This window comes from Lemur catta, chromosome 1 (assembly GCF_020740605.2).
Source record: "Lemur catta isolate mLemCat1 chromosome 1, mLemCat1.pri, whole genome shotgun sequence".
In the NCBI taxonomy this organism is placed as follows: Eukaryota; Metazoa; Chordata; class Mammalia; order Primates; family Lemuridae; genus Lemur; species Lemur catta.
This window is the reverse complement of record NC_059128.1, coordinates 179,767,314-179,778,199: the sequence shown is the minus strand read 5'-3', so window position 1 is coordinate 179,778,199 and position 10,886 is coordinate 179,767,314. Positions and strand designations below refer to the sequence as shown.

The 10,886-nt window shown below is 36.6% G+C and overlaps 1 protein-coding gene across 4 annotated transcripts in view; it reads left to right on the top strand.

Moving 5' to 3' along the window:
* The first annotated feature begins 937 nt into the window (after positions 1–937).
* HLTF (helicase like transcription factor) overlaps positions 938–10,886 on the top strand; it is a 53,546-nt gene continuing 43,597 nt past the window's right edge. For 3 of the 4 annotated variants that reach the window (XM_045539433.1, XM_045539430.1, XM_045539432.1), the window contains exons 1-3: positions 951–1,165; positions 2,290–2,497; positions 10,378–10,544. In XM_045539433.1, the coding sequence (XP_045395389.1) occupies positions 1,146–1,165; positions 2,290–2,497; positions 10,378–10,544 (395 nt within the window). In that variant the 5' untranslated portion in view covers positions 951–1,145. Of the gene's footprint in view, positions 1,166–2,289; positions 2,498–10,377; positions 10,545–10,886 lie in introns of all 4 variants that reach the window. The other variant, XM_045539429.1, reaches the window with a different exon arrangement.

The following is a 10,886-nucleotide window of genomic DNA, read 5'->3' as shown; positions in this document are numbered from 1 at the left end:
CACGTCAATATTGACCACGTTTACAAATGCATTTTCTCTGTGATCCAGCAGTCTCATCTGGCAGTCGGGGCAGCAGCCTTTCCTCCACCCCAGGTGCAGGGCTGCAGCGGGGCGCGGGTGCCTGGGGCCGAATTCTTCCGGTCACCTCAGACTCTGGAGAGCCAGCCGGTGGCGGAGCTCCTCGGAGCACCTCGTGCAGTCTCCTGAGAAAACCCAGCTTCTTCCCGCCTCGGCCGGGCAGCCACGTGCCTGCGGGGAAGCTGGTCCCGCCCACCATTCCTAGCGATCAGCTGCAGTTAGTTGTGCTGTTACCGCATATTATGGCTTTCCTGTATTTAGACATGAAAAATTTCCTTAAAAACAACAAAAAGAGGTGAGTAGGGGACTCTGTAAGTTCCACTGAAGATTTTCCAAACTCAGTGTTTCACAGATACGCCAAATGAGGCTTAAAATGAAAACTATGGTGAGCTTTAAGTCCCCAGGGCTCACCACAAGAAATAAGGAAAGCACCTCCCTGGTAGGTAGCTACAGGTCTCATAAATCGTGGCGCACATTCAGTGGAAAACCCCATTATGTGTCCCATCAGATGAGGAGAAAATGAGAAGCAGGATGAGGTAGGGCCAGAAGAATGGGGCTGAGTCTTAGGTATTGGGGGAAATAACGGAAGGTTGAGCTGTCTCCCTGTTTGAAGCGCGGAACTAGACAGAAAACGCAGACACTGCAGGCACCGCAATCGCACTCCCGGGGCCACGTGGCTTTCCCACGCGCCCACCTTGGGGGCGGGGAAGAACCCGGATGGAACCGCCTTTGCAGCCGGGACCCCCCACCGTCTTGGAATGCACGCGCGGGGCGGAGTTGCCCTCCTTTCCGTGATCTGATTGGTTTGTCTCCGCGGTCTCCTCCTCACGATTAGACGTTCCCAGTGCCAGTCACAGAGCGTTCCTGGTCTCCGAGGTTGTTGCAGAAGAAGGCGTAGACGTCTGGCTAGAGCCGCGGCGTCTCAGCTTTCAGCGGTGTGCTCTGGTCCCGCGCCCCGAAGCTGGCGCGGGCTTCTGAGCTGCGGGGCCCGGAAGGAGGCGTATCGCGGCGGCAGGAGAGCGATCTGGGGGCGCCCAGGCGTTCCCCTTGTCATCTCACTCTGCGCCATGTCCTGGATGTACAGGAGGTGAAGGGGGCGAAGGGGGTGGGGCTCTGGGGCCGACGGCCTCGAGGCGTCCCTGGACGAACCTGACCTTCCCCGCGTTCCCTCTGCGTTCCCCGTGCGACTTGTGCAGTCTGTATTCGTTTGGCTGCTCGCTCCCGTGGCTGCGGGAGAAATAAATGCGTTGTCTTGGCTGGCGAGTAGACGCTGCTCGGGCAATTCCGTGCCAGAGCCTTGGGAAACCTCTGTCACGGACTGTGGGGGATCTGGGGCTCAAAGCCTCTGGGACCGTGCTTTATTCAACAAAACATCCACTAGATACCCACTATGCGCTGGGCATTGTGCTCCGAATAGAGGGCAGAGTAAGACAGCCCCTGTCCCCAGGTAGCTCACTGTTTACGTGTATGTAGAGGAACTGAGAGATATGCGCGACTTGCAAGAAAAACGCGGGGCAAATAGCGACTTTCTGTTCTTAAGAGAATGGAAACTTCCTAGAACCCCCCAACAGACTTCCCCTCACTTTTCCTTGTCCAAATTGGTTTTCATATCCATTCTTGAAACAGTTACCTATAAGGGTATTGGAGTTACCTTTAAACCAACGAGGGGGATGGGTAAGGGAGGCTTGAGGTCAATTTCCCATGATGGCATGGTTTGGATACCTGAATAAGATAAGTATTCTGTTCGGAGGGAATTGAAGTAAGGGATGCTAGATGTATTATCTGAAAAGATATAAACATCTTCATGTATAATAATAGTTGTATTTTTTGGAGTCTCTTATAGCTTAATCCCCATTGAAATTTTGGCACATAATTGTAGTTATAGACGTCACATACGTTTTAATTTATGTGAATGATTTTCACCAGGAAAGAGATTTGTGAATCTTTATTGAGTTTCTCATTTTGAATAACATGTGGGGATAGAAGAACTAGCTAGTATTGAACAGGTAAGTATTCCTAGAAGCCTTTCCCTCTCACACCATATCCTGCTTTAACCAGAATAACTATTAATCTGTTTACAGTGATTTCTGTGTAAGATTTTATTTGCTGAAATAAAGTGTAAGAAACTCTTGGCTTACAAATACTGGTATTGTCTTTAGAAATGCTTGGTTAAATATTGTATTTTTTTCTGTCTTTTTTTTTTTTTAATAGAGAGCCTTTTTGGAAGTACTTGCAGACTGTTCAGTATGCAACTCATGCAAATTTTCCACGCCACTCATATCCAACTTTTTTCCCACACTTTGAATTCCAAGATATTATTCCTCCAGATGACTTCCTAACTAGTGATGAAGAGCTAGATTCAGTGTCATTTGGAACTTTGAGATGTCGTGTGGTTGGACTACGCTATTACACAGGAGTAGTGAGTATAACAGTAGATAGGTACTAAGTTAAGTTATATTTATGATATTAACTTAGAACATAAGAATTAGAAGGTGATATGTGCAGTTAATATTTATTTTACTTTAAGTAATTAAAATATACGTAGACTAGAGATAACAAATACCTGAACTACTTTAATATTCCTTTACATTTATTTCATGCTTACAATATGCAAAGCACTTTTGCCTGCATTGTCGTTTGATCCCTACGATAACTCTGAGGTAGATGGGGCATCTATTCTCTTTCTGTAAGTGAGGAACTGAAGGTCTGGAATATTAAAAAATTTGCCCAAAATGCACAGACACTATATGGTAAATTTGGGAGATGATTTCCAAGTCCATTGCTTTCTCTACTTCTGCCCCTCAGCACATTTTTCACTTTAATATTTTTAATTTAGGAAGATCCTACTAGGTAAGGGAATTGTCTATTTTTAGACTTTTTTTTTTGTAATAAGATTCTCCACCTTTTCTTTCTGTGTCTATCGTTCTGTACCTCTGTTCTCAGCATTGTGTGTGTATGGGTGTGAAAGAGAGACAGACAGTTTGAGAATATATGTAACTTTCTCTGGTTAGTAGTTGTCTTTGTCATGGTTATCTAATGTGCCTCTGTGTTATTTAGATAAACCTCTAATTTTATTTAATTTACTATGAAAAATTTCAAACATGCATTAGAGATAATAGTACAATAAACTTCTGTATATTCATGGTCCAGATTAAACAGTTAACAAATTTTTCTACATTTGCTTCATCCTTTCTTTTTTCTTGTTGACTAAAGTAAATCCCAAATTTATTATTTTACATTCATATGATTCAGTATGTATCTATAAAAACACATAGATATTACCTTACATGTCATTTTCATATTTAACAAAATTAATAATTCCTTATTGCATTTAATAACTAATCCATAGTTGTATTTTCTTGATTTTTTTAAAACATGCCTTTATAGTTGATTTTTTGAAATCAGGGTCAGAACAAAGTTCATACATTATTTTTGGTTATTATGGGACATAAAGCCCTTCCCCTCAACACTTTGTTTCATGTTATTGGTTTGTTGTAAAAACCAGGTCTGTTATTTTTTGGAATATGTGGATTTGTTAGTTCTCCCATACCCCCATATTTTTCTTATGTTGAAGCTTGTCAGATCATTTTTTTGATTGTCTGAAGCATACTCAGCAGGAGATTCCTTGGGAAAGAGTTCCATGTTCTGGATTTGTCTAGTTTTTCTCCCATATTTTCTTTATGTTGAAGCATCTCAGATTGTTTTGTGATTGTCTGAAATGTGTTATCTAAGTGGGAGATTCCTTAGGAAGAAATAATGTATCCTAAATTTTTGTATGTTCATAATTGTGGCATTTTATACTTGACGAGGCAGTTTGGCTAAATATAAAATTCTTGTCTCATATTTTCTCTCCATAGCCTAATGTTTCATAAAATGTTGGTAGAATTCTCATGCCAATATCATTTTCTCTCCCACTTAAGTGAATTGGAATTTTTTTTTGCCTAGATGACTAAAGTCCAATAGTTTGACCATGGTATATCTTAAGTGTTGACCATTCTATAAATTTGTTTTCTTCTAATTCAAACAATTTTCTGGAATTACAGTTTTAAATGTTTGCTTTGTTCCAAAGCTTGTTTTTTTTTCTTCATAGGCTCCATTTTATCTTTTTCTATATTCAATCTCCTCTGTCTATATGTCTGTTACTTCTTTTATAATCCTTTTGATCATATTTTTTCACCATTCATTTTTCTTACCATATTTTTCACAGGGTCTGTTAACTCTTGTGTTTCTTTATAGTTTAGTCTTTAATTTTGAAATGGTTTTTCTTTTCTATTCTGTTTTTTCAATAGATTCCTGAAATCTGCCAGTTCTTATTTTGTATCTATCTGTTCTCTAGGTTTCACATCTATTTCTGAGCTATTACTATTTCAGATTGGTGCGATTTTTTAAAAAATTAACATTGTTTTCTAAATTATTTTATACCACTGTGAAATATTAGATTATGGGAATTAATGATCTTAGAACAATCTCTATGACATTGGTAAACTAATAAAAATCTGTGCTGATTAAAGTAATTATCACTTAGATTTTTATTTTTCAAAATGTGTATTTTATGAGTAATGTTCGTTATTTTAAAATAGCTAAAAAGCATTAAATCTTCCTAAAGTCTACCATCAAGAACCATAACTTATTTATCTTCTATACTTTTTTCTGTGAACATATGCATGTAAATCAGAATCATAGATCAATAAAAATGAGATAATATTATGTGTACTGTGATCACCTTTTTTTCTCTTAGCAAAATATTAGGAATATCTGTTCATGTCAATACAAATCTGTGTCATACTTATAATTTCCTTATTGGTGGACATTTTGGAGTTGATCACTGTTAATGAAAAAATATTGTAATAAAAATTGAAATGTAATCTTTGCATACTTTTCTTATTTTAACTTTTTTCAGCTTTATTGATATGTGGTTTACATATGATAAAATGCACATATTTTAAGTGTATGATCCCTAGAGTTTTGACAAAGATATATATCTGATAATCACCACCTCAGTCAAGATACAGATAGTATCCATCACCCTGAAAGTTCTCTTGTATCTTATTGTAATCAATTCTCCCTGCTCCTGCCCTAGGCAACTTCCAATGTGATTTCTATCACTTATAGATAAATTTTGCCTGTTCTAGAACTATATATACATTGAATCATACAGTAATTTTTATACAGTAATTTTCATTCTGGCTTCTTTCACTCAGCGTAATTCTGGTACTACTTTGGTCACTTTTGGTTATTCATATATTTTTTAAAACATCCATTTTATTTAGATTGTCAAATTTATTCCCAAAGAGTTGTACATATTAATCATTTATACTTAAAAATTTTTGACTGTGTTTATGGTTATATTCTTGTTTTCATTTTTTGTGTTAATATATTTGTGTCTATTATATTCTTTTTATTAATTAGACTTATTTCTTTTCAAACAACCTTTCTTGGATTTTTTTATGATTGTTTTTCTTCGCTCAGTAGTTTTGCTTTTATATTCAGTTACTCTATTATCCTTAAATTCATTAATATTCTTTTTTTTTGGATTCATGATTTTGAGCACTTAATTTTAATTGTGTTTAATAAAATCGTTTAAATATTCTTATAAGTAATGCATATACTTATATATACTAAGGTTTGTTACATAGTAGCATTGCTCATTTTTAGCTCTGGTTTTTCTTTAAAGTGTATTTTCAATAAGGTTATGGTTAAATTTTTTATTTCTTGACCCATCAAAGACTTTATTTTATAATAAGGTGGCTTATTTTTTTCTATTCTAAAATACAGGTGTGCTTGGGTAGGGCAAAGGCAATATACGTAACCTAAACATTCATACCCTTGTAATATGCTGAAATAAAAAAAAATTAAAAAATAAAATAAAATACAGTCATGTGTCACTTAATGATAGGGACACTTTCTGAGAAATGCCTCATTAGGCAATTTCTTTGTTGTGTGAACATCATAGAGTATACTTACACAAATCTAGATGGTGTATAGCTTACTACACACCTAGGCCCTGTGGTATGGCATGTTGCTCCTAGTCTACAAACCTATACCGCATGCTACTGTACTGAATACCGTAGGCAGTTATAACAGTGATAAGTATTTGTGTATCTAAGCATGTCTAAACATAAGATATGCTTGTGTATCTAAGCATATCTAAAAGTAAAAATGCTGTATAAAAGATTAAAAATGATACACCTGTATAGGGCAGCTCCACTATAGTCTTATGAGACCACCGCTGTATGTGCATTGTGTCATGATCAAAATGTTATACAGGGCATGACTATATTGTTATGATTATTTCTGATTCTGTCTTTTTGATATTGTATTGACCTTTTGTTTTTTATGTTTTTCTGTCTTGTTGCTTGGACCATGGTTTTTGTTTTTGTTAGTCTCCGTTATTTTGCCCCATATGTATTCTATTTAAAATTCTAGTAATTAGCTGTCATTTGTAATAAATGACAATCATCTAATTTTAATTAATGATACTTTATTGTAATAAATGACAATTATGTAATAATCTTATTTGAGATGAAATGTTTAAAAATTGTTAGTTTTTTGCCCTGCTTTTTGCGTAACCTGGTTTAAAAAGATTGTGCTGAAGGCAGTGGCCAAGGGGTGGTGGGCTGGGAAAGAACAGAGCTTTGCCACATGAAATATCTCCAAAGGGCTAGAGAGGAGTATCTGTCTGATATTCTGACTGGTTCAGGTTGTAGTCTCTTGAGTCAGTAGACAGATGTTAGGAGAGGTTTGAAGCAACTTTCCTGTATCTTTTCAGAAAATTAAAAAAATTGAGATAATGCATATATCATAAAATTCACTATTTTAAAGTGTACAGTTGAATGGTTTTTGGAATATTCACAAGGTTGTGCAACCTTCCCTACTATCTAGTTCCAGAAACTTTTCATCATTCTAGAAAGAAACCTCCTACCCGTTGGTAGTCACTCCTTGTTACCCACGCCCCCCAGTCCCTGGCAACCACTAATCAGTCTGTTTTCTGTTTGTATGGATTTGCCTGCTCTTCACATTTTATGTAAATGGAATCATACAATATGTGACCTTTGGATCTGTCCTCCAATACTGTCTTCTTGTGTGTTAAATGGGCATTTTCTGGTGCACCATTTTAATTTCCTTGTTTCTTTTACTACATATTTTGAGTTATTTTCTTATGATTGCCACAGCGATTGCAATTAACATCTTAGTTTATAAGAATCTAGTTTGACTAAGTGCCAACTTAATTTCAGTAGTTGGTCAAAACTTTGCTCCTAGGTAGCTCCATCCTACCCCTTTTCTTTGTGCTACTATTGTACAAATTATGTCTTTATATATGTTGTGTGCCCATCAACACAGATTTGTAATTACCGTTTTATCCACTTGTCTTTTAAATCAGGTAGGAGAAAAAAATTACAAACAAAAATACATTTATACTGTCTCTTATATTATGTATTATCATTACCTGTGCTCTTAATTTCTTCATGTGGATTCAAGCTATTGTCTAGCATCCTTTGATTTCAGCCTGAAGAACTTCCTTTAGTATTTCCTGTGGGTTGGATCTGCTAGTGATGGATTTTTTCAGTTTTTGTTTCTCTGGAAATGTCCTAATTTTTCTTTCGTTTTTGAAGGGTAGTTTTGTCATATAGAAAATTCTTAGTTTCTTCTTCTAGTACTTGGAAAAGTTATCCTACTGCCTTCTGGCCTCCATGGTTTCTGATGAGAAATCAGATGTTATTTTTACTGAGGATCTCTTGTATGTGATGAGTTGCTCCTCTCTTGGTGATTTCAACATTCTTTTGATGATTTGATTATGATGTTTCCAGGTGTGGATCTCTTTGAGTTCATCTTACTTAGAATTTGTTAAGCTTCTTATGTATGTAGAAAAATGTTTTTTGTCAAATTTGGGAAGTTTTTGGTCATAATTTCTTTAAGTATTTTTTCTGCTCCTTTCTCTCTTCTGGTACGTGTGTGTGTGTGTGTGTGTGTGTGTGTGTGTGTGTGTGTGTGTGTGTGTTGGTATGCTTGATGTTACAGGTCTCTGAGGCTCTGTTTATGTTTATTTCTTTCTTTCTTTCTGTCCTCAACTTTGCTAATTTTTTCTTCTGCCTGCTCAGATCTGCTCTTGAGCCACTCTGGTGAATTTTTTACTTTAGTTTTTATACTTTTTGGCTGCAGAATTTGGTGAGACTTTGTTGTCATATTTTTAGACATGCATTCCCATGTCTAGGGAAATGATTTGCTTTAGGTCTTGGAACATATTTGAAATAGCTGACTTAAATTCTTTTTTTCATATGTCTAACATCTGTGCTTTCTTAGGGACTGTTGATATTGATTGCTTTTTTTCCTGTTTACAGACCATACTTTCTCATTTCTTTTCATGCCTTGTACTTTTTTCTTGAAAAGTGGACATTTTAAATAATATGGCAACTGGAAATCAGATTCTACTTTCTTCCCAGGGTGGTTGTGGCTGATTTTGGTGATTAGTGTTTGTTTCTTGGTGACTTTTCTGAATTAAATCTGTTCTTTATTGTGTGGTCACTGAATATACTTGGTTAACTTAGTGATCAGCTAATGATTGATTGTACTGGAACAAATAAATCTTCCAGTCTTTGCAGAGAGTCTCTGTGTGTTGGGGGATTCCTTCAGCACTCTAAGGCAGTTGACTGCTTTTAACTTTCACTTTCTGCTAGTTAAATGCTACAAGTTTAGCCAGAGGTGAGAGCATAGGACCTTTTCAAGTCTTTCCTGAGAATGTGCATAGCTCTGGTGATGCATATAGCACTGTGCTTGCTTATGGCCTTCTAGATTTACAGAATTATGTTGGAGCTTTGCAAAGCCCTTAATGACATTTCAATCCCCAGCTTTTCCTTATACCTTTTTGTTATTCTGTTGTTTGCTCCAACTGTTATTCACTGTCTTAGGCAGCCATGAAATTAAAATACTTGCCAGTAAAATTGTTTTTGACAAACATCTGTCCAAGGGAGAAGGATTTTTTACTGGATGAGCTCAGAGGTAAATATAGCCAGTCTTTTAAGTAGGATCTTCTAGGAAACCTCCAGACAGGGCAGACAATGACAACTCTTTGGGAATTAATTTTTGAAAGAGCTGTAACTCTGTTCTGTTCTCTCTGGTGACTGCCAGGCTGTATCTAGAATCCCCACAGGCTATTATTTTTAAAGGTTACTATGTAGCTGCAGAGCTGGGGATGGGACTAGGGTACCGGTAGTCAGCCATCTTTCTTTTCTTTCCCTGGTCTCACTCTGTTGCCAGGGCTAGAATGCAGTGGTGTCTTCACAGATCATTGCAAACTCAAACTCCTGGGTTCAGGCACTCTTCGTGGTTCAGCTGCTAGAGTAGTTGGGACTACAGGTGTGTACCACCATGCCTGGCTAATTTTTCTGTTTTTTGTAGAGATGGAAGTCACTGTGTTGCTCAGGTTGGTCTCAAACTCCTGGCCTCAAGCAGTCATCCTGCCTTGGCCTTCCAAAGTCTAGGAATACAGGCATGAGCCACCATTTTTTCTGGAATAAACACTCTCCAAATTTCTGCAAGCCTTTGTTTAGTTCCCAGAGTTCTGAAAAAGTTGATAATGACTATTCTTGCTGGTTTTTTTTTTACTGCTTTTTGTGAGGAGAGAATTTTTGGAAGTTCTTACTCTTCCATCTTTGATTATATTGCCCTCATACAGAATGGCATGAGTTGAAGGCTGGACATATTTTTCTTATTCCAGTTCCATCATGGGTTATAAATGCCTCCTCCACCCCCATTTTTTAATATTCTGGAAAATTCAGGGTCAGGAACCAGCCTGCCTCCAGTCAGTTCGTAGCTCCGCTACCTATTAGCTTTGTGACCTTGGGCAAGTTACTTAACTTTTCTGTGCTTTAGTTTCTTCATTTGTAAAATGGGAATGATGATAGTGTCTCCCAATAGGGTTGTGAGGATTTAGAAAGTCAGTCTATGTAATGTACTTAGAACCATGCTTAGCACATAGTAAGCACTCAGGAAAGGTTAGCTATTTTTCAGCAGTTACAATGTTGAAAATTTTAGATACTATATGAATTTGCTAATTTAAATTTGTACTTTTCACATTTCAAGGATTTTTTAACTTCCTAGTGAATATAGATTAGAAAAGTAATATTAAAAAATCATTATAAACTATATATTTCTATAGTTTGATTCCAAGAAAATTTATTATTCTTACATTCAGTGTTTAGCAGTAACATTAAAAAATGAATGAATATCCCAACTAAAATATGATAAAGTTGTTGTCTGTTCATTATTTATAATGTTGTTATGTGTTTATCATTTCATTAGGTTAATAATAATGAAATGGTTGCGTTACAACGAGAGCCTAATAACCCTTATGATAAAAATGCAATTAAAGTAAACAATGTGAATGGAAATCAAGTTGGCTATTTAAAGAAAGATCATGCAGCTGCTTTGGCCTATATCATGGACAATAAGTTGGCACAAATTGAAGGGTAATGTACTTTCAGAGTTTGATATTGTGAGTTATAGTCATCTTTGAATTTGTTAGGCCTTCTTGTTAGTGACTATAAAGGTGTACTGACAACTTTTATCCCTTTACCTTTGATGTGTGTTCAATGTAAACGTTTTGATTTTCCTCTAATCTGCCTCCACTGCCTTAGCCAACAGACAGTTATCCTCTCATTTTCCTACTGAATTGTTACTACGGAGAAGAATAGACTTTGATTCATATGTTAGGAAGTACACTCCATCTCTCTAAGCCTTTTGATGCCTAGGTTTAGGAGTTTGGAAGTGTTTGTTTAAATTAGAGGTTATAAACTGGTAGTCTGTGATGA